A 24,324-nucleotide genomic window follows, 5' to 3' on the forward strand; every position below is an offset into this window, starting at 1 on the left:
TTTTTTATGTTTAATAACAATTAAAAAAATTCTTATTTTTCTAACAAAATATACTTAAAAACATGAAAATAACGCGCGTTTTATCAACTAATGTTTGACTTGTTGTGAATTGGTTATAAAAATTGAATGAAAAAACCAGTACATGACAAATATCAAAAGTAAATAAGCAACTAACTCACACAGCATATAAAGGGGGAAACAAGAACAATTAAAACCATAAGTAGCTCAGAAATGTGCAAAAAGAGCAGTAAATTGTACAAGAAACATGAGTGTTTTTTTCTCAAAAAGCTGAGAACTGAACATGCCAGGTTAGGTTAAATTGGGTATTGCTGTAGCCCTGCATAGTTAGTGTACCACAGATATAGGACTCGTTGGGTTAGCCCCCCCCCCCCCCCATCCTGTAGTGAGATAGCTAATTGTTTTTAAATTTGTTAAACACACTGAATTAAAGGACAGAAGATAAAGACAATTAAAATACTGACAAGTGTGTCGTGTATAGAGTATCTACGCTGCTAGTGAGGAGGGACATTATGAAAGACGAGGTAATAGCGTAGATAATGAGTTAAAAGTGACTCAACAAAATAAAACTAATCACCCAGAGCATAAAATAAACGGACAAAATATTTTGGAAATTATAAAACATTAACAAATTCCAAAGTAAAGTAAATAAAAACTTAAGCCATTAACGTATCGTGTATAAACTATTTAACGAATATTCGTTAGATACTAGCAGATGCGTCCTTAGCACCTAGAGACTCTGTATTCGAACAGGAAGGCATTGGACAGAAAAATAGCCAAAAGCCACCGAAGAACTAGTATAAAAACATCTTGGGATATATGTGAAGCTTCCAAAAAATAGATAGTAAGATTTTCAAAGTGAAACAAAAAAAACCTAATTTAATAGGATATCTTGAAAAGAAACATAAAAGCTATAATTTGTTTGCTGTAAGGATAAAGTTATTAAACAAAAATGATAATTTTTTAATTAAAAAATAACAAGAACTCATATTTTACCTCATTAACTCGCCATTAAAGCTAAAATATCATAAACTTTCTCGTAAAGAAATGCATAAAAAAAATGCAAATCTTTTCTGTTTTTGCAAATTGTTTAGTCTGATTTGGGTGTTTGTATTATATGTATTAGGTACATGCATATATGGAAAACATTTCTGGTAGCATAGCTACTCTATAACTCTTTATATGTCCGAACGTCAATACATCATCTAATTAGGTATAGAAAAAGGACCATGGCTTCTATATTTACAAAGTATATTGATTTTAACTATTCTCATGCTAATCACCACTAACTATCCCATATGCTGAGCTAAACCCACCTTTACAGACCAGTACTTAGACACACACACAGACACAGACACACATATATATATATTCTTACTTACAATGGTTGCTCTATTCCATAAAGGTCATTTAATTCATGTATAAATAAGAAAATATATTTTTGTTCTTTTTGAATTCTATAATTGCTGTCTAAACTTCAGACTTGTTTTTCCTTGTTTTTTGCCATTGTTAGATATATTTAGTTTAAGGTCTATTTATCATTTTAAATGGCAAATAAATTAATTCCATAATTTTTAAAAATTAAAAAATTTAAAATAGATGATTAAGGCATCGTACTATAGACAGCTTTTAGCGAATATCAATATAAAAATTATAAGATTAAAAGCTTTTTTGTTAGCCCCGAGAGGCCCAAGGCCCAGGCTACTGGTATTAATTTTATATATATATTTTTTAAATATTCGTACAAATTACCTGTAATACTATGCTATACATGATTTTTCAGTATTGCTGAGAACCGGTTCTAATCCATCGGATATTAATCGGTTTCAAAGCTATACTGGAAAAAAAATTATATTATTTTCAATCCAAAAGTAGAAATCAAATTATATGCTCGCAAGAGAATGATAAAATAACATTTATTAATTATAAGAATAAAATTTAAATATGATCAATCAGGACTTACTCTTCAAATAAAAACTCTCCCAAAATATTTCAGGGGAGGGGGAGCGTGGGAGAGGGGGGACTTTTTAGGGCTTGACAACAAAAAAGAATAAAAATTCTGTAAACTTTTTAGATTTTAAAAGACATATTTCTTAGAACAAAATATTAAAAACTGCACTACAAATAATCAATCATTTTAAGCTTTAATTTATTTAAATTTTTTATGAAATTTTTAATTTTTTCATATTACAGATCCTTATCTTTTTTCCTTATTCCTCTTTTCTCATACTTTTAGTGCATTTCCAGCTCTCTTTTTACCTTCCCTATCCTATACACTCCTCCCCTTTTCTACACATTTTCCCCTTTTTTGCCTGGTAGATGCCCAAGGTTAATTTTTAACTTTTCTCCTTATTTAAGAGATGTCCCTCTGATTTGCCTTCTTGTAAAAAAATGCTATAGGCCCAAATATTACTCTCTCTCTCTCTCTGCCCAATTGTTGTTAATCTGCCCCCCCCCCCCCCCCCCCAACTGCACCAGTTTAGTGCCTGGGGTGTGTTGTAAATGCATTTGAAAGCAACACAAGAATTACTCAGATTTTAAGGGGCGTATATTAACATTATTATTCAACAATTAACATAAAAATCATAAATAAAGAAGTTACATCTTTGTAGATATTGGAAAAAAGTACAAAAATGTTTTTTTTCTATTGACATATATAAGAACAGGTTTTGCTATTTTTCTGTCCCAGTTCGAATGCATTTTTGGCTCGCCCAAGGCCACAGTGAAGAAAATGCGGCGAGTTCTTGAACTAGATTTTTTTAGAAAATAATTTCACTTCATGTAATTAAAAGTTATGTTAGGTCACAGATCATCAATTAATGACTTAATTCCATTGAACATTAAATTAAAATATTGATATTAATAGGTAGAAATAGTTTTAAATTTTTAATAATAAAATCTTTGTCTGAAATTTTATGCAAAAACAACTTGTGCAGAAATGAAAAAATTCGCGACAGTTGTGTATGTACATTAAGGTGGGGTGTGTTTGTGTGTCTTGTGTTGGTCGATAGTTTGCATTGGGAGCTGGCGAGTAGCCAAAATATGCAATTACACAAATGTAAAACAAAATTTTATTCCATTGATATCTTAATACACTTTGTTCTCATGCTGACGGCCATGAAAGCAAATACTTCTTATATTACCAGGTCCTATTCCTCTATATATTTATCCAATTTTGAGCATACGTGTTTTGATTATATAATTTATCATTTTCTAAAGCAACTTGAATTGTATCTTTTTTGTTAGTTACTACTTGTTTGGCTTACAAACTAAGTACTATGTCTTATATGGATATTTAAGAAAATATTTAATAATTTATTTTATTTATGCTTTAAACTTTATATTATTTAATGATCAGATCAATTAGGATTATTTAAACTTTTCTTTAAAGCTGATATATTAATTTTGAAAAAAATACAGATTACTATTTTGCAAGTATTTGAATGGTGGTTTGGTAACTGGAAGCTTATTATTCTGTCCATGCATGCCTGTCTTCTTATATAGGATGTAGTCCATATAACAGTTAGGGATTACAAATAATTTCATTCTACATAAATCATAATGTATTCAATTTAGTTCACTTCATATTAAGGATTTTTGCGAATTTTCTAAATTCAAATACAAATCATCTCAGCCGCTGTGTAATTTACAGCTAAAATTGCTAGGAAGTTAACAATACTAAGCCAGCCAAAAACCGCTTGTTTTTAGTATTAATTTCAAACCGTAAAACAAGGCGCAGCCCAAAATGAGCGCAGCTTTTACATTTAATAGTAATCTGAGATTATCTTTAAATAAATAATAATTATTTCTTTGTTCCAACTGTATAATTGTGCGAATGCAGTTTTATTGAGTGTACACACATTTATTCTCATGACAATTTACATTGCAAATTTAATTCTTTCCAACTGACTGTGTATACAGGGTGCCTGCCTAGCTGTATAACATAGAGTGTGTCTGCCTAGCTGTGCAATATACAGGGTGCCTGCCTTATGCCTAGCTGTATAACATAGAGTGTGTCTGCCTAGCTGTATAATGAACATTGTGTCTGCCTAGCTGTGTACTATACAGTGTGTCTGCCTAGCTGTGTACTATACAGTGTGTCTGCCTAGCTGTATAATGAACATTGTGTCTGCCTAGCTGTGTACTATACAGGGTGTCTGTCTATCTGTATATTATACAGGGTGTTTGTATAATTGTGTACTATTATACAGGGTAACTGTCTGTCTAGCTGTGTTCTGTACAGGGTGGCCGCCTAGTTGTGTACTATACAATGTGTCATAAAGCTATTATATACAGGACGTTTGACAAGCATTGCAAACAAAGTATTTTATAATATCTTGATAGGTTTTTGATATATGTTTTGATAAAACGATTGTTATTTAACCTTTTAAAAAGCTGTACAAAACTTCTATTATTATGGTTATTACTTAAATATATTATTTTTTTTATAAATTAATCACAATTTTGACAATAGCTCAAAACTAGAATTTTACCAATCAAAAGATTAGATGGTAGATATACTTTTTTACACATAAGTCGTCCAACTTTTTAAAATATTAGGTCTAATAATATAAATGCATTTATTTAAATTCAATTTAACCATGGTTGAAAATGAAACTAGGCAACTGGCCATTTAAACGTTTAAAATTTAATCATTTCTTAATTTTTCTTTGCATTTTATTCATCTAAAGTTTCCCGGTGAGGACTTAAATAAGCTCATTAACAATTTTTTTTATAAAAAAAATGTTGAAAGGACCTGCAGCGTTTAGAATTACTTCATAATTTTCATGGTATGTTCTATAATTTTTTTGCATGAACTTCTTTGTATAATTATAGTAAAAAAAACGAGGGACCTCCTTAAAATATCTAACATAATTTGCTTTAAAATAAATGGTCCATTTTTCATATCATAAGAAAAGAATTAGGTTCTCCTGAAAAGCTAAATTATAGGTCTAGAATTTCTATGACTTTTTATTCTGCCAATTGTTATTATTTCTTATTTCTTTTTGTATAAAAAATATAAGTTTAAGTACATATGACTGCATGTATAAGGTCAACTAAGTAAGATTGGTCTTAGTTTCTAATTTTATGAGTGTAATAGGTTGCTGGTAATTGTGTATCCTAAAACCAAGGAAACCTCTGCCTTTGCATTGCAGTGTTGTAAACTTAGCCCAATGGTAAAAATAAAACTTCACATTGTTCCAAATTTAAAACTTTTGAAATTATATTTAAAGCATAGGAAAAGTTATTTATCGCATCGTATTATAGATAGATTTCCGTGAATGTTAAAAAAAAATAAAACCTTGTTATCCCCGAGTGGCCGTAGGCCCGGGTTCACAAAACTGTTATTAATCTTATGATTTTTACTTAAGTAGTGGAAAATTGTCTGTAATTCGATGCTATACATGATTTTTCAGTATGGCTGAGAACCGATTCTAATCCACCGAATTGGTTTCGAAGCCATAGTGGATAATTAATACTAAACAATTAGGTATGAAAACATACAATAACTAGAATTACATACTTCGAAAGTATACTTATCTATGGATATTCGGCTGATATGTTACACATAGGTAAACCTATATAAGCATATCTTTTATGTTGGTTTCTTAAATGCAAATTTTAAAATATATATATATATTTGTAATAAATGGACCATTGTGAACCTTTATGCATTTTTGAAATCTGTCCGACGAATGCGAACGCAATTGCGACGACTCTTTGTATGCACTTGTGTGCAGCCTAGCCGTGCGCCAGCCATACAGACCAGCCAGACTGCGCGCATAACAACCATCAGCCATACAGACCAGTGCAGCCAGACTGCGCGCATAACAACCATCAACCAACTGGATAGATATTGTATAGGTGCCCAGACTACTTGAAAATCCCACACTCTTAAAAATTTTGACAAATATGAGAATTTCAGGGATCTAACGGGATAAGACAATGACCGATAAAATGATGTACATCCCCAATTATGATACACAACACTACCCCTTTTGTAGATTAAAATTAGTGGTTTGAACTTAATGAACGAATTAATCAAAATTCACTGAAGTCGCCAAAGTTGTTAAGTCAACAAATAAGGAAACGTTATTATAAACTAGTGTAATAAACAGCAAATTGCCCTCACTCTCTTTAGAGATTTTACTTCAAAGTTTTACATATGTCATAAATTAAAAGTTGAAATATAAAATGGTCTTAGTGGTCATCTATATTGTTTTTAACAAAATAAGCAAGTAAATGAAAAATACATGTTCTAACCCCCCGCTTATAACACCAACCAATAAAATATAACCAATTTTGGCTATCTATAGTTTAAAGTCTTGCTGGAATTTATTTTAAAATACAAAAGACACACTAAACTGAACTAAGGATTTGAACTTTTCTTAGCAATTTAGTAAAAATAAAATGGATTATAGCTTTTATATATGTAAATAAAAAATAGTTTTAAGAGTGTAAAAGCATAAAATGCTGTTTTCTTTTTATGTATTCCTATAACGTATACTGGCCGCAGTTTTAACAGTTGAAAATTTTATCATAAATGAGCAAAGCTACCTATTTATTTAAAAAAAGAAATAACTAAATCCTAAATAAGGACAATTATGTTCACAAGATGCGCAACAATAAAGAGCTAACAAGAGAAAAAAGATCAGTAGACTTTAGTACAGTTTAAATAGAATCCAGTATACTGTAAGTAGAAATGTAGAAAGATATGCTCCTAATAAATAAATAAATTTTACTTATTTCTGATATATTTATTGAACTTCATGGTAAAAAAAAAAACATTAATAGGTTACACTTTTTTTATACTTGTGAAGGCAGGCAAAAGTGTAGACATGAGCAAATTAATATTAATGTCCAAATATATAGCTCATTTTTTATTTAATAAACTCAAAAAATGTAATTTTTGTTTAAACCTTTTTGAGAAAATTAATGATAGTAAAATCACCTTTTTAAACCACATTTAACAATGAAATAGTAATTATATTACAAATTTGTTTTGGGAAAGGTTGCGTGGTTTTACAAATTCTAACTTTATTTTCCCATAATGTTTTGGATATATTTTTAGAAATGGGTAATTTCAAAAATATCTTAGGTAAATTAAATAGAATTAAATTCTTTGAACAAGTCTTGACAAATGAGTAGTTACGGAAAGTGTCATGTGTGACGTCATAAAAATACATCTATCTTTTAGGGGTTCTCATTATTCCTTTTTAGATGTATATTTATGACGTCACACATGACACTTTCCGTATCTCTCACAAATGAGGTTGAGTTTATTTCTTATCCCTGTATCCCTGATTGGCAAGATGTGAGTTCTTTCAATTCCATACAAAGTACTTTTTATCTTTTTTATATAAGAATGTTACAATATTTTAAGAGGGTTGGATTTTTCAATCATATCAGTTCAACTGTTAGCGAGATCCTACAAACACAGACAGATGTACAATGTACATTCTGTTACTTTTCTAGTATAAGGATATACCTTCCTTATGATTTTTCTGCTCAGTTATTTGCGAATAAGAAACATCACGTATTTAATTATATGCGGATGTGAATGCACACTGGGTTGTAAGCACTTGTCTGATATGATTTTGTGGCTCAACTTCAAACTTAACATCATGTGGGTCCTAAGGACAATTCGTAAACTACAATCACAGTTTAAAAATGTGCTTAACATGACAGGTACCTTACCAGTTAAAGAGTATAGTCAATCTAGTCGGGATAGAAATATCTGCTCCCCCCCCCCCCCACACTAGAAATAATCAAAGTAAAAATATATACAGTAATATTTTGGAATCCTCTCTTATTAATGTTTTTTAGGTCGAGGTTATGTTGAATGGTCCCCGTAAGATTAGAGCCGTTGAATAAGAACTACTGCATCAATATCAAATGATTAATAAAATAAATAAGGATAGGCATTGATGACATTTTACCGACATAATAATAACGATATTCTAATGAAATTCCGACTTTAAACTGATGAGGATAAAATAGCTATGCAAAATTTTGACAGGTTGGGATTGTTATTTATTAATTTACTCATTAAAAGTTTTATGAGTGACTATAGGGTTTAGAATGACTGTAGACCCCAACCTTGGTTCTTGCAATTGTCAAAAGAGTTTATCTTCGTTGTTATGCTGTCGACCAGCTAAACAACATAACAAGGATGAATTCACGCATAAGTTACAAAGTTTAAAAAAAAACATTTTCCAAAACATTTTTTTGTATAATTTACAGTTAGTTATTGGGTATAAATTTCACAATAAAATTTATAAAACTATCCTTCCAACGAAATTTTATATCCAACAAAGCCTTACAGTCCACAGAAAAATTATCTTAAAGAACTTTCATGTGTTCTCAAAGAAAAATTACAGATAGACCAATGGACCAAGTAAACTATAAAGTTGAAGCTGACTTTACACAGAAAATCTCTATCTTATATAGCGGCTGACAATATCGCGTTTCCAATAGAATTTTTCAGACAGAAAGGTTGGCATTAAGTATAAAAGAGTTGCTTCGCTTCTTTAAAAAGAGAGTTTTTTATTATAAGGAGAAAGCGGTGTGGAAGACACAGAGAAAATGAAAAAGCTATAAAAATGATCGATTTAGAGAGAAAAAAAAGAAAAGAAAAAACAATTTTACTTATACCAATAACCAAAAAAAGCTTTCGTTTTATAACAAGGGGTGACAATTGACCCCCCCCCCCACCCTCCTCAACCACTCTCAAAAAGGTGTAACAAAGATTTATTACAGGAGCACTTGATATTTTTTTAACGAATAGGTTTAGTGAATAAAAGTAGTATAAATTTAATTTTTTTTGATAAAATCACATTGTAGCTAACCAGTGGTGTGCACATGGACTTATTGTAGATTTTGTCCCTTGTGGGGTTTAGAGAAGGCAACCTTATCAATTTCTTAACTTAGGGGGGTTGTTGACTCCCCCATACAACCCTCAAAAACCTTTCATGAACCTATAGGAAGCTTCAAGGTTAAGGAAACACTTATTAAACAAGAGTTCTTTTGGTGCAATTAGACAGATAGACAGATACGATGATAGACAGACAGATGAATAGGCTGACAGACAGACAGCCGAACATCCTACACAACCTTCATGTATTGGATTCATGTTGATAGGTTTAGTGATTTTTTAAGTAAGGAGGTTTCGTGATTTTTGTTGATATAGTTTGTTAAAATGAACGTTTTAAACAAGGAAAATTGTCAAGGGAATTTAAATTTGAATTAAGTTTGAAATTACTTTTCTATATGACGACATTCTAATACTCTGATACAAGTTAATTGATGTAATTAACACTTCAAATTATTTACAATTAAAGCAATTTGTAAATATTGCTGTAAGATCAAAAAGATCTAAATATTAAGTAAAATGTGATTTGTGCTTTTTTTTGAAAAAAAAGATTTAAAGCGTTATAAATTTGAAAAAGTCGTAGTGTAAGAATAATCTTGCTGAAAATATCCCAAAACACAAAATAGTTTTATCTTAAATGATTTTTGTAACGTCCAAACTGAAGGGCAACAATAAAGCAGCTAAAAGTCGTCCGGAACAGTTTAAATGTCTTAAAATAAAAAGCGATGTTTAGCCGCCTTTTTTGGATAGCTCCGTTCCAGCTTCGGCTCTAGCTCCGAATTAACATCACTATAAATAAAACTAAGGAAACCCCAGAAAACTATTTTCTATAGCAGCTGAGATACAGTCTCTTTTTTGTAAATTGTCCAACAGGCGGACAGATAAAGGGGCGCTAGTTATAGAGTAGCTTAAATCCATATATAAGTGAACATGATGTCTATTTGTCGGTCTGTCTCTGTGTACTGAAGTAACTCCCTAATTGCTGAACTCTTCTTTATTGTGAAGCTTCTTATATGTTTATAACTATTTCGAGGGAATGTTTTATTTAAATTAAATAAAGTTAGTTTGTGCCCAACTCCCCTCCACTTCCTGCAAGTGCCCCTAGAGGACATTCCCCTTACACTTATGTTAAATCAAATTCAAATAACATTATTTTTTTATTCTGATATATGAAGCAATATGAGCCTGACTTAAACCAAACAACTGTGTTTTGTTTTGCTTTGCAAATAGTAATGATATGAACTTTTGATTATAGTTTCGCGATTAATCATAAAACAAGGATGTAAATGTCAATAGACGCGCAATAAATAAAATTACAAAATCAATTCAGTAAAACAATTAGTTGCAAGTTGGAGTATATTGTAATAAAAATGTGACTAATAAAGTAATAATTCTGCTGTAACATTTTTTTTAATTTTTTGATAAAGTTGTTTGTTTGCAAGAAATATCTATTTAATAATTCTTAAATACTGACTTTCAAACTCGTCTTGTAAATTCTATGTATCAGAAAGACAGATGAAAATTGTATAATTTCATATTTATATTTATTTTTTTATTCAAAGTTTTTAAAAATCAAATATATATTTTAAGTTTTCAGAGAAAAATCACAAAACCTTTCAAAATGTTATGAAAGTTTTTCTGGCTAAAGATATTTCAAGCAAATGCTATTCATGCCTCTTGGGACAAGAAAATAACATAAAACCACCCTAAGATATATATAAGGACTGAAAAAAACCTGACTCTATTAGATGGACCATTTACGAGATTTTGTTTCAAAAAATGAACACAGTAATAGTGTCTGACTGATTATGACGTAACAAAAAAAATTAGCCAATGAGAGGCCACTCTAAATTTTACCATTGGTCAATAACGGCCTCTCATTGGCTAATTTTTTTTGTTACGTCATAATCAGTCAGACACTATTACTGTGTTCCAAAAAATTCCTTGCTATTATGTGTCATAGAAGGATAAAAAGTTTTTAACAAAAACAATTCTGGTAATTTTAAGATCGTATATCCGACTTTAGTTAGTAAAAATTGGCCTCTAGTTTTCTTTAAAAATGGTCAGTATAATAATAACAAGGACAACATCAACAAAAAGCGGAGTTCAAAAATCTTAAATCAGACAGTTAGACAAACGAACATTAACACTTTTAGAATATCAAAACTTAAAAAATAGAATGTAAATTTATAAGTAAAAACTATAAAGCATACTGTTTAAGCCCAGCATATACTTTTATCGCATTATTTTAAGAAACATGTCGCATTAATACGTCCTTAATGACGTAACTTTTTTATTACTATACAAATGACGTTTCATATTTTTTAATTTTTTTTTAAAGGACGTGTTGTGTACCAAAAACACGTCGTTATCTTTAAAAAAACGTCACCAAAAAAAATATAAATAATAACAATATTTTGAATTTAATTAATGACATTTTATCTTAAATAACGGCGCATTAAAACGTCAATTTTTCCTTTAAAACGTCCAGAAAAACAAGATGGCCGCCAAACTTTCAAAATTGTATTATAATTTTTTATTATTTGTGGTAAATAAAATGATTAAATTTAATTCAATTTAAATCATTTAAGGCTGTATTAAGACGTCAAATTTTTATAAAACGTCAAAAAAAACAATATGGCTACCAAATTTGGTAATGTATTATTTACTTACAAACAAAATAGTAGAAATAATTCAGGGTTAAAATTAATCTAACAATTTTGAATCAAACACATAATATGTTTCTATAATTTCATTGCTTACTGAAAAGTTTCATGACCTATATATATGGTTCTATTCTTTCTAGAAGGTCTCACCAAAAAAATTAGTTTTCATAATATACATGCATAAAGGAACTAAAATATAAATTCATAGTGGTGTCTGTAGTACTAATATCCTTCATTTCATTAAAAAATAATAATTGTCAAACTAAAAATAAGGTCAAAACATTGAGAAAACAAAGCTAAACAATTAGTGATTTCAACTGCCATCTAGTGTCAAAATCAGTAACTATTTGATCCATTTCCTTATTAAATTTAGATAAGATCATTTTAATGCGTCCTTATTTATCAATACGTCATTTAAATTATTTAATTAATAAAGATGACTTATTACAAATAAAGGACGTTTTGAATCCACATTATTTATTTTATTTACTGTCACATTGATATGTATTCCATAACATATATATTAATATGTGGAAAAAATAGAATATGACGTATTGAAACAACCTTAAATTTATATTTAATCAGGCATTAATTTGTAATTTCTTTTTTTAAGAAAAATAATGGCAAATAAAAAACAATTAAGACCATATTAATAAGTCATTTTCTTTAAATATGTCACAAAAAAGACGTATTGAAAATTAACGACATGTCAATGCAACATTTCTAAAGAAACAAAACCACTTTAGTAGATGCTGGGAGGACATGCCTAAATTTTTAGAACCTAATTATAGAGATGCGTCACTTAAAACATTGTACCTTGTTGTCCAAGAAATGATAATTCCAAAAATCAGATAAATAGGATAAGTATAATATATATAAAAAAATATTGTCAAAAAGAAATTAAAAATCATCATGTTTTAAATGGACCTACGGAATTTCTGGTAACGATTATAGAGTTATGATTTCTATATTGTTCATAATTGTTACAGAATTCATAATGACAAGTTGAAATCGATCTCACAATTAAAAATATCCGTTATGGACGTACGGATCGATCCTATTTATAAAAGCTTCGAATTTAAAAAGTATTAAAAATTCACGAAACCTCAAAAATCATTTATATTTTTGCACTACAGGACTTCAAAAAGTAAAGTAGACCTATGTATTTTCTGATCCGTCGACTTGTCTCCTTTTTAATTTTAAAATGGACATTAGGGGGGGGGGGGGTTAGCCTAGGGGGTAAAACAGATTATCCAAAAAGGTAACGAAATAAATTTTTGTCAATGTGTCACAGGGGTGGATACACCCCCAAGGAGTCAACCCTCCTAAAACCCTATTTATTGGAATCAATACCTTCACGTTACAACCCCCTAAAACAGCCAAGAGGGTTTATGTTCTAAAGGTCACAAACCCTTCAAATTTGAAATGGACATATAGTTTGATAAAAAATTGCTTGAGTAAGGTAATCAGTAGGGGAGTTTAGCGGAATGTAATCACCCCCCTCACAATAAAATTACACCTCTATTGTTATCTGTATTACATCCCCCTTGATTTTGGTTTAAGGGGATTGTCAACATTTTCGCATGCACCCCTGTCAAAAACCTGTGCACGACAAGGAATTAAACTGTGTATATAACTTTTTTTTAATTTTAGGGCTTGACCCCTACAAAGGGACACAATTAAGACATTTGTGAGATCTTATTTGACAAACAGACACTTATTCAAAAAAGACATACAAATACATCGAACTACTTAAACATCTTTAAAGTTTTGTTAAAGAAAATGTTGAATTTTTATACAGGAATCTTTAAATTTAAAGAGAAAAAAAACTGTCTTACCCCTCCCTCCCCCCCCCCCCTCCATAACCTTCATTATGTTCTAAAAGAAATATTCCCCCAACCCCCCTGCAATGTAAAAGTTGGTTTTATTGTTGAATCAAGTCGCTAGGTGTCTATAGTGTTCCTAATGGAAAATATAAATTTACCGCCAAACTAGAAAATTTTCTCCGCCAAGATTACAAATCCTAGACTCTACGCAACATCACACACACACACACACACTCTTACACAAAATATTTGGTTTTTGTACAATTTTTAAAAACTATAACACTGACTTTTTCTTGCCAATTAATTTTACTATCAAGCAATTTGTAAAAAAAAAGAAATAAGAAAGTGAAAATGCCATTTTTTATGTAAGAAAAATTATTACTTTTAGTTTAGGGGGCTTTTTAATAAAATTTAGTTTTTTTAAAGTTATTACTAAAATTATTATCTTTTTTTATAATATAAGAAAAACTAAGCTCAATTTCAATACACCTAATTGTAATTATGGACTTTTTTCAAAAAAAAGTTAAATGAACAAAATAATTAAGAAATATCAGACAGAATGAATGTAAACATGAAAAAATTATACATTTTTTGATTTATTGACCTTTTTCATTCAATCCCCCACCTCCATCCCGGAGTAGATTCAAACATCTTCGATACAATTTTCCAAAAAAAAAGAAGAATTGAAGTAATAAATGTTTAAAAGCTTATTATTTATATATCTTGTTTTTAATAAATACTCAAATTTTTACAAATATAAAATAAAAGTATGGAATGATAATGGATTTATTATATCTTGGATCCTACCAAAAATTATCATGTACTCTAACAAAGTAAAACTTATAGCTTGCTAAAATAACAATCATCCCCATCAACCCCACCCGCTTCCCTCCTACTAGATGAATGATCTGACCAATAAGTGATATCCATGATAGCAACCTTTATATTGACCACAATTTTTCCCCTGCCATAATATCCACGTAGTTTCTACATCCATTGGAATGGTAAACCTCAACAAGTATTTCTCTATAATTTTTATAATATTTCTTTTCTTTACATGTATGTCCCCCACTCCAGTATGAAAAGAAACCGCACTCTTTGTGGCACACAAAATTTTCTACATTTTTTTCTGTAAAAAAAAAACGTACGTGCATTCATAATTTGGTATTGTAAATTGTTTTGGGGCATGCAATATTATTGCAATAATATTGCGGACACAACATATTATCAATATTTGCACAATACCTCACAAAAACACTTATAGCGCCAGTGGACCACCCATAATGCCACCCTCAAAATGTTGTAATCAATGAACTGATTGAGTTCTTCATTTAGCCGAAAGTTCACATAGGTTTCGGGAGGTTTTAGGCTATTAAGTTTTAAATTTAAGTCGTGTGTTGGATTAGGGTCATTTTACTGTTCTTTCTACTATATGCTAAGGCGCAGCTGAAAGTTTTTAGGCTTTTCTCAAAGCCTAAAAATAAGAGGTAATTACCACTAAGTTTAAATTATAAAAAATATAAAGATATAGAGAAATGTGGACATAATAAAATATTAGAATAAAAATATTAGACCTGTAAAGGTTGAAAATACAGACTAAGGTTGTATTATCAAAGGGCTATATCATCTTAATAGTAATTCTTTATATCTAACAGTTCTAGTTAATGTAAATTTTGTCTTATTTCTAAAAAGCTTATAGAAGGAAAAAGTTATTTTTGTAAACCAGTTATTTTCTTGTTAATTAGATTATCTATCAATGAAAGAGTATTTGAATTGACCAAAATAATAAGTACAGATGCTGTATAAATTAATTTAAATAAAACTGCTGTACTTCAATAAAACATTCAAATGTGAAACAAGGATTATAACATCCATGAGCAGCGAAAAAAAGACACGAAAACAAATAAAATAAAAAAATCCAGGGAAATCTCCACAAGAAATTGTAAAAGTCTAAAATTAAATAACCCTCAAAAAAATCCCATTTTCACATTTCGCACATACAGACAGACAGACGGACAAAGTGAGATAAAGAATAGCTTTGCCACTACATTTGAGTTTTTTTATTGCAGATGGTCAAACATTTGTAAATACATATTGATTCTCTCTCTCTGGCCTTATGGTCAAACTAAAATACAAAGAACAAATGGCGGCCAACAATTTTTTATGAACATTTCGTCGAATTACTTCCAAACATTTACAGCTACTTTACAACCTTTGTCTTTTCGTTGCATACCTCCGTTATTGTCTCTTATAATGAACGTGTCTGTCATATGATTTTAATTAATTTTTATCCTAGTAAAAACCTTCCAAAAAATTACGAAATAATATTTCTAATTATATCATCTTGATTATCTAATTTTAGTTTAATGGACAACAGTATCAAGAAAAATAATGTTTTCTAATATTTGAAGATTTAAAGAATAATAGCTATTTTTTAGACAATTTACATCTTAGGGACAACAGTATATAGCAAAATAATGTTTTCTAATATTTTTAAAAAGAAAATTTTGATTTAAAGACAATTTTAGAAAATGGTGTTGGTTTTGACAAATTGTCCTTGATTTGAATGTAGCTGAGTGTGGCAAATCTTTCAAAGATAGGGTTGCATACATAAAGGGATATAAGGATTCAACAATAAACCATAAAATAATCTTTCTTATGGAAAGACAATCATTGATAAAAAAATCTCTTTTTCTCATTATAATAATGTATCTTAACTATTCATCGTTGAAAGAAAATAAATTTCCATTGTACCTTTCAAAGACAGATTTTTTATACAAATAATAATACAGACAAATACTAAATAATGCATTGTCCATAATCCTATGCCTTGATCCCAGCATACACTATATACTACATATTTGATATATATGTGAGAATTATTCAGCTTGGGTTTACATTCAAACAAAAAGAATAAACAAAGGGCAAACTCATTACAAAAATGAGGCATCTATACATATATATTATATATTGGTCAAACTCTAACCCCTCTTCCAACATCCCCTTCCATTCTCCCCTATCTATTTCTAAAAAGCCAATAACTGTGTAATCTGGTAGAATATAAAAAAAAACTATGGTCGCTGCAAAATTCTTTACTAGCAAATATTGAACTTCTAGATCCTATCCTCCCCCCCCCCCCTCCTACTCGCAAAAACTTTTCCGTGCTTTCAAAATTTATCAATTCTGAGCCACAAATGTATACTAAACAAGGACAGTTAGGTCCATTGGATAACATTTTATATAAAAAAAGAATAGTAAAATAATAGTATAAGTAAAAGAAGACTATTGTTTAGTGTATTGATGATTTAAATTTTTTAAATAAATAAATAACGAAATATTTTACTTTTTGGTATAGAAAAATAAATGTAATTCAAACAATGCATTTTAAAAAAGGTACTAATTTATTAAACAAGGATTTTTTAGAGACGTAGTAACAACCGCAAGAACCTGCTTATAGAGTATCTGCTCTTCTAAAAATTGTGTATGTATTAAAGTAAGAACCATATCATATAAAATATATAGAGGGAACCGTCGCTAAATATTGGTTTATGTTCTAAAAACTTTGCTTAGCTTCTTTTTAGAAGCAAAGGCAAACAAATGTTAGAATAAATATTAAAATATTTTATACAACTTATAAGTCTGTGTTCATGTGTGCTTTAAAAGAAAGACTAAATTTTATAATGAAAAAAAATAACAATTGACGAATATAAAAAGAAACAAATAATTAATTAAAATTATCCTGCACAAATCCTCAAAATCATCAGTAAATATTCATAATAACAAGGATGACAACATCCATAAAAGCGAAGCACTAAAACGGTAGGACAAACGGACATTAACACTTGTATAGTGTCAGAACTGAATAATCATAATATAAATGTATAAGGGTCAAAGCAAAATTGTAAGTAAATTTGTTAAAAAAAATTGCTTGATTCGGGATAATGTTTTTGGACATACTTACATTTTAGGACTTGATTATAGAGTTGCTTCGCTTATTACATTATACTTTGTTGTTTCAGGAATCAATATACCAAAAATTAGATTAATCAGATGATTAGTTCACATAAAAATTTGTTGTTAAAAAAGTAAAAAAAATCAACATGTTTAAAATGGACGTACGGACATTTTGGTAATGATTATAGAGTTGCTACGCTTTCTAAATCGTACCTAACTACTAAAGGAATCACCATGCAAAATTTGAAATCGATAGAACAATTCTAACATGCCTAAATTAATGAAATAAGCTATCCGTTACGGACGGACGTACGGACGGACGGACGGACCGACCCTAATTATAGAAAAGCTTCGCTTTTAAAAAGGTTCTATAAAAGCCAACAATTATTAGAAAACAAAACAGAAAAATTATTTATGCTCATATCATTTTTAAAACTTTAAAAAGTTGTAATTTTTTCTGTTAAGTTTTTTAGAAGATGAAAAAAAGTGCCTACCTTAATTGCTGAGTTTTCCAATAAGGGCAGGATTTCTTTGAAAGGCAATGGCGGAAACAACCCAGTTGAAAACCGGGACATACCGTTATTTTGATCGTGTTTAGCACCACCATTATTAACATGATGGAAGTCGTAGCGGTGTTGGGAGAACGGGGAGAAAATATCATGCTTGGGATCAGATTGACGATCAGCCGACAGGCAGTCGTCCTGGCTGTTCCTTTCTCTGCCAGCCCCAAACCGGAATAGTAGATCTCTATTGTGTTCTTCCTTGCTTGGTGTGTCACCAGCACCCTCTTCTAGCTCATCCTTTTCAAGCTCTTCATCAAGCATCTCTTCGTCTTCCTCAATATCCTCTTCTTCAATATCCTCCTCAAGTTCCTCAATATTGTGGATATCATCACTATCCTCCTCCATGTGTTGATGCATGGCCTGACCCTGCCCGGCACTGGCACTACCATCTGACCCACTGTGGCCTTCATCATGGTGACGCTGATGGAACATAAGTTCAGGTTTATGCAGAAGCTGCAAAGCTTGTAGCTTGCGAAGCTCGTCCAGGCCTTTGTCATGCTGTAGGGGTGAACGTAACGAATGAAGTCTTTGAATTAACCAATCAAATTTTTGCAATCGCTCCAGCGCACCGAACGATGCCATTTTTTGACAATGAACACAATCAAATGCTTTTAAAAGTCTATGCAGATTTTTCTTGAATTAGTTTTATAAAAATTTTGTTGACAAAATACTTTTGTGAAGTTGTTGCCGCGTAGACTCTGTGTGACAACAAGAGCTAGACAACATCCAGGATGATAAGAAGAATCCACCTTATCATGGGTAACTCATTGATAGAGGATATCTAAGAAACTATGTATGATCCTTGAGAGCCTAGACTCCAAGTGTTGAAGAGGCCGACTCTTATACAGAATTAGAGAGAGAACAATAATCTCAGCCCCCCCCCCCTCCTCCGCCCTCACCACCTCCTCGTTTCTTCTTGACAAAATTTTTGAAAAAATTTACATCTTGGCCTCCGAATTTTGGGCGGCTTGGTAGAATCCCTTGGCTGTATGAGTGTAGTGTCTTCAAAGCTCTCCTATTTCTTTTCTAGCACCTCTCACACACAATATTTTCTTCTCCATTTTTAATACCCATCTCCCTTATTTAGCCCATTCACCCCACCCCCATTCTTTTTACCCCTTTCTTGAGATATAAGACAGAATTTTTATTAAATTTCACATCACTTTAGAAAAAAATTATGATTATTTTTTAAAAGATGTTTTGTTTAAATTTTTAAGTTTCACTAAAAATGGTTTCACTTGACTAAAATTTTCTATTTTAAAAATGTACATATATTCTATTGTCTAACCTCCAAGAAGAAAAATAGAAGCGTAAGACCCCCCAAAAATCCCCACCCTAAAATTCAATCCATTGAAAATCTCTCTCCCCCCCCCCCTCCCTTTACTAAATTGTTCCCCTTCTCCGTCCCCTCTGACAATGCCGTGTAAGTTGTCTCCCGGAGAATGCTCCTAGCCTTTCGGAAACATTTCCAGAATATTGACGGACATTTGCGTTTTATCCTTCCCCTCTACCTTCCAAATATCAGCCAAAACCATTTCTCCATTTTTCTTGTTACCCTCCTTGAGTTTAAAATCTAACCATTCTTTCTTGTTTGGTTGGTATAACAAGGAAAGAATGTATTTTATATTAATCAAATCTAGTTTAGGGCTTCATCTTCAAATTATATTTTAGAACTACAATCTATGGTCCCTTTTTATATCAATTATAACAATGGGCGAAAATTTATGTTTATTAATTTTGCCCCTAGCAGCATATAATGTGTTTTTTTTGTTTTTTTGAATGTTCGACTTTATTAAGCAGCTTGTAGTAACGACGTCATTTTTATAGGCACTATAGGCTGCTTCCGACTTTAGCAATCAAATCCAAAATTCTTTTCTCATTTTGTATCATAAAGCTTCATTTTTTAGATAAAGCTTGAATTGAAATTGTTTAAAATGTAATATTTATATTAATAAAGTTAAACAATCAACTGGAATTTTTAACTTAATTTTGTTAAGTTATTTTATTTATGGAGTAATAAAAAATAATTTATACTGTGAAATATTTTTTTGGTACAAAACTCTATTAGGCTATAAAAAAAATAAGATATTAAAATAGATGTATATGTAATAGATGTAATAGATGTCAGTTCATTCATCCAATAGGAGGTGAGGGGATGGGGTAAAGCTGTTGGATGGGGGAGATCGTTATTTTAGCCATCTACAAGTTCCACTTTAATAGAGTATATGATAATCTGGTGTAAGGTCCAAGTAACAATAAATCAATTGATTTTAATGAATAATTTTTGTTTATGGTTATTATGATAATCAATCAATACTTTACTTTATTGAAAAAATAACAAATATAACAAAACATTACATTTGTTTGGCTTAAAAATCATAACTTTGAAATATGTCGTAGACGGAACTTGGTCCAAAACCCCCAAGTGTATTATTTCCCTTTTCCTCACTATTTCACCAATCTTCCCTTTCTTTCTTGAGTCCCCCTCTTATTCTCTCCTAAATAGTCCATCCCTCCATTTTCTCATTTTCTTAATTAAATGCAAGAATAGTTTGAACAGAATATAAGTACGTACCCCTGACCAAAAAAAATCAAGATTTATTTCTCCTTTTATAAAAACAAAATCTATAAAAAATCTTTAAAACAGCTGTATCCTAGGTTTACCATTTATAATATATTTAAGGAAGATTTGGTGAACTATTTGGAATTGCTTGATATAACAACCCTAATCCATGCCACATAATTATTTTAACTTTTATGCTAAAACAGCTAAATGTTAAGCTCCTTGAGTTAGAGGCGGAGCAACTTTTAAAGTACAACAACAACAAAATACTAAACCTGGGTAGAATAGTTATTTATCGCATCGTATCATAGACAGCTTTCCACAGATAATAAAATAAAAAAATATTAAAACTGGTTTTGCTAGCCCCGAGAAGCGGAAGGCCGGGATTACAAAACTAGTATTAATTTTATAATTTATTTTATATTTGTGGAAAATTGTCTGTAATACGATGCTGTACAGGATTTTTCAGGATGGCTAGGAACCGGTTCTAATCCAGCGGATATTATGGTTTTGAAGCCATTCTGGAAAAAGTTATTTTCTTCTTTTTTTACTTACCTAAAATACAAATAAATCTTATTTTTAGACTTTTAATTTTTACAAAATATTTTATGCACCAAATTTTGAATGTGTTCAGGAGTATCGTACACTTAAAATTCCCCCATTTTCTTTCAACCAATAGATGAAGAACATTTTTTTTCAAAAGCACACATTTACACACACACACCCACTCACACACAGACACATACATTTACGGAAAAAATCACTCCACCCCCCCCCCCCCTTGGAACAGTCTTACCCCCCTTTCTAAACATTTTTCTATTTCGTTTCTACATATCAAATCCGATTCCATTGATTTTTTTCAAGAGTTGAAATACATTTTTAAAATCAATATTTTTTTTCTTCTGAATTGTTTTGACCATTAACAATGGATGGCGTTGGTCAAACAGTTTCTACGCATTCACTGCGTAAACTTTTTTTTGGTTCCATATATACATGTTAGTATATAAGTTTTAATAGATAGTAAACAATGTTTTTTTTATTAAAATATTACTTGCTCATTTTAATCATATAATGATTTTTGTAATGTTGAATTTTTTTTTATAAAAGATTTGTTATTTATCACATCGGACAAACAAAACAAAGATAAATTCTAATATTTTCATTTTATTATCTAAATACATTATTTTTTAGTATAGTACAGAACCAGTTTATATCCAGCGGAAATGTTCTGGATTCGGAGCCATACGTAAAACTAGATTATCCTAAGGTTGTACAAAAATTAAGATTAAATTCGGCGTCATTATAATAGTTAATCATGATAATATTATATGTACACTGTTTGTTTTATTTTTAACATTTTTATATATTTTAGAAAAATTATATAGAGTATGACAAAATTAAAATGCAAAGCAGCGAAGCAAAGAAATCAACGAATGGACAAACGGACACAGTGAATAAAAGAGCAGATGTTCAGTTGTTATAAAAGAAAAAGAAAAATTATGCAAAAACATTTCCTCCATGACTGACGGAATGTCGGACAGACAAAGTGATTTATAGATTATATTAAATCACATTACTGTATTTTAGAAATTATAACGATTTTATTAGATAATAGACAAAAAATAAATTTTTAATTTTAATAATGGTTGTTTTGTATCTTTTTAAAAGTGGAGCATTTCTAGAATCGTTACCAGAAAGTCCGTCCGTCCATTTAAAACATGCTGATTGAAAATATTTTAATAAACGGATTCCTGTATTTACACTACTTTGCAACAAAGTTATATACAATTTAGTTAAGACTTATAAATAACACAATGCTTTTTAAGTTGTGATACTCTATAAATGTTTGTGTTCGTTTGTCCTACCGTCTGTTAAGAAGTGTAATTTTAAAATAAAAAATTCCAATAACATCTATTAATCCTAAATGTAGTTTATTAGTTTAAAGAAATTTTTATATCAAATCGGGCTAGACTTTGTAAAATGCATAACTTGGATTAAACCACCAAAAAGTAATTAAACTAAAATAGACATTTTTTTTATATTTGAACCAAAAATTGGTTTTGGACCATTCCTAAGCATTACGAAAAAAAATTTATACAATTATAATAGACAATTTTCCGCGAATAACAATAATATAAAAATCATAAAATTTATACTAGTTTTGTTAGGGGTTCTAATCCCCTGGATATTAATTTGTTTCGGTCTAATAATTCAATATTCGTAAATCCATGCACCATGACTTATGGGTGTTCCTGTCCTTGTTAATACTTAAAATATTAACCTACTTAATGTTTTTACCCTAGCCTCTAGGGAAAGGCGGAATAGGTAAGGAAAATAGCATAAAACCACATATAAAAAGTTTTCCTGAAGATAATAACTAATTCGGACCAGTATTTTTCGATATCTTTAACATAAGACAAAAATAACTTATTCTTTATATTATAGGATTACGTTTATTATCAATATAATGTATATTCTTTTACCAGCTTCTCTTTGAGTGCATGCTGTAATAGTTATTTCTCGTATCGTATTATAAACGGCTTTCCGCGGATATAGAATGTACAATTGTAAGATTAAAACTAGTTTTTTTTAGCCCCGTGGTGCAAAGGCACCGGCTAAAAAAAACTAGTTTTAATCTTATGATTGTACATTTCTATATTCGTAGAAAACTGGATATAATACGATGCTAGACATAGTTTTCTCGTATGGATGAGAACCGGTTCCTGTCCACCGGATTCGAATGAATACGAGAAATAATAATATACATATTTATAATATATAATATACAAAATGTATATACAGGGTTATCCCATAAAATTGTTAACAACTAATAATTTTCTAAATATACTAGGGAAATAATTAATTAAAAAATAGAATAAAATACTTTTGTATAATAATTCATAAAAACATTGATCTATTTGTTTCACAGGGCTGTTGATTACACTGGTCCCCAAAGTTTTACATAACGTTTACTTATTCGTTGGCTTTACAACGTTGAAGACATTTATTTTGATTGGTTAGTTCACTGAAATGAGTGTCCAAACGTTTCCAATACTAATTGTAAGTTACAAAATGGGGTAATATTGGGGATGTGCATCAATTTATCACCCATCGTCTTATCCCTTTAGATCCCTACAAGTACTGCATATAAACGGACCAACATACCTTCAATTGCTACACTATTAAAAACTAGCGGCTACGCCCCTAGAGGCCTCTAGTGGCACTTTAAATGTTGTTGTTTGTTAAAGTTAATTTTTTATGTACGATACCACCTCTTTTGACGTTGAAGTCTCCTCTAAATTTGAAAAATTTTTGATTTTTTTGTCATTTCTCTTGGGAGGGTGTTGGTACCCTCCCCCAAAATAGTTATAAACCTTCCCGGGACTTATGAGAAGCTACCCTGTTAAGGAGAACCCGATCGGTTCAGCGGTTAGCGAGATCCTTTGGTACAGACACACACACAGACACACAGACATCCTGTTACTTTAGTATAAGGATAACTAATTTTGTACTGCATAAAGTAATTTTTCATTCTTGAGGAAAATTGTTTGACAACCCTGTATATATAAATTATACATACATACATATACCATTTCCTATTTTCTGTCATTGGACTTGACGTTCTCAAATTAGAGCTAAATTTCTTGGAATAAATGCATCTCAAACTGTTTTACACCAAAAATGAGACAAAAGCAAACATGCAGAAGTTGCAAAATAAAACAAAATAATAAAACTTACTGAATTTTTAGAATAACTTAGAAACAATTAATGATTTTCCAGTATGGCTTCCAAACCGATTAACATCTGCTGGATTAGAACCGGTTCTCAGCTATACTGAAAAATCATGTGTAATATCGAAGAC

At 30.3% G+C, this 24,324-nt stretch overlaps 1 protein-coding gene across 2 annotated transcripts in view; it reads right to left on the reverse strand.

The window, feature by feature from the left end:
* Positions 1–18,718, reverse strand: part of dati (zinc finger protein datilografo) — an 81,043-nt gene extending 62,325 nt beyond the window's left edge. For both annotated transcript variants that reach the window (XM_080156256.1, XM_080156255.1), the window contains exon 1: positions 17,831–18,718. In XM_080156256.1, the coding sequence (XP_080012382.1) occupies positions 17,831–18,481 (651 nt within the window). In that variant the 5' untranslated portion in view covers positions 18,482–18,718. The remainder of the gene's footprint in view (positions 1–17,830) is intronic.
* Positions 18,719–24,324: the final 5,606 nt, after the last annotated feature.

The sequence above is a fragment of the Acartia tonsa genome, chromosome 4 (assembly GCF_053477335.1).
Source record: "Acartia tonsa isolate MP-2025a chromosome 4, ASM5347733v1, whole genome shotgun sequence".
NCBI classification, from domain to species: domain Eukaryota; kingdom Metazoa; phylum Arthropoda; class Copepoda; order Calanoida; family Acartiidae; genus Acartia; species Acartia tonsa.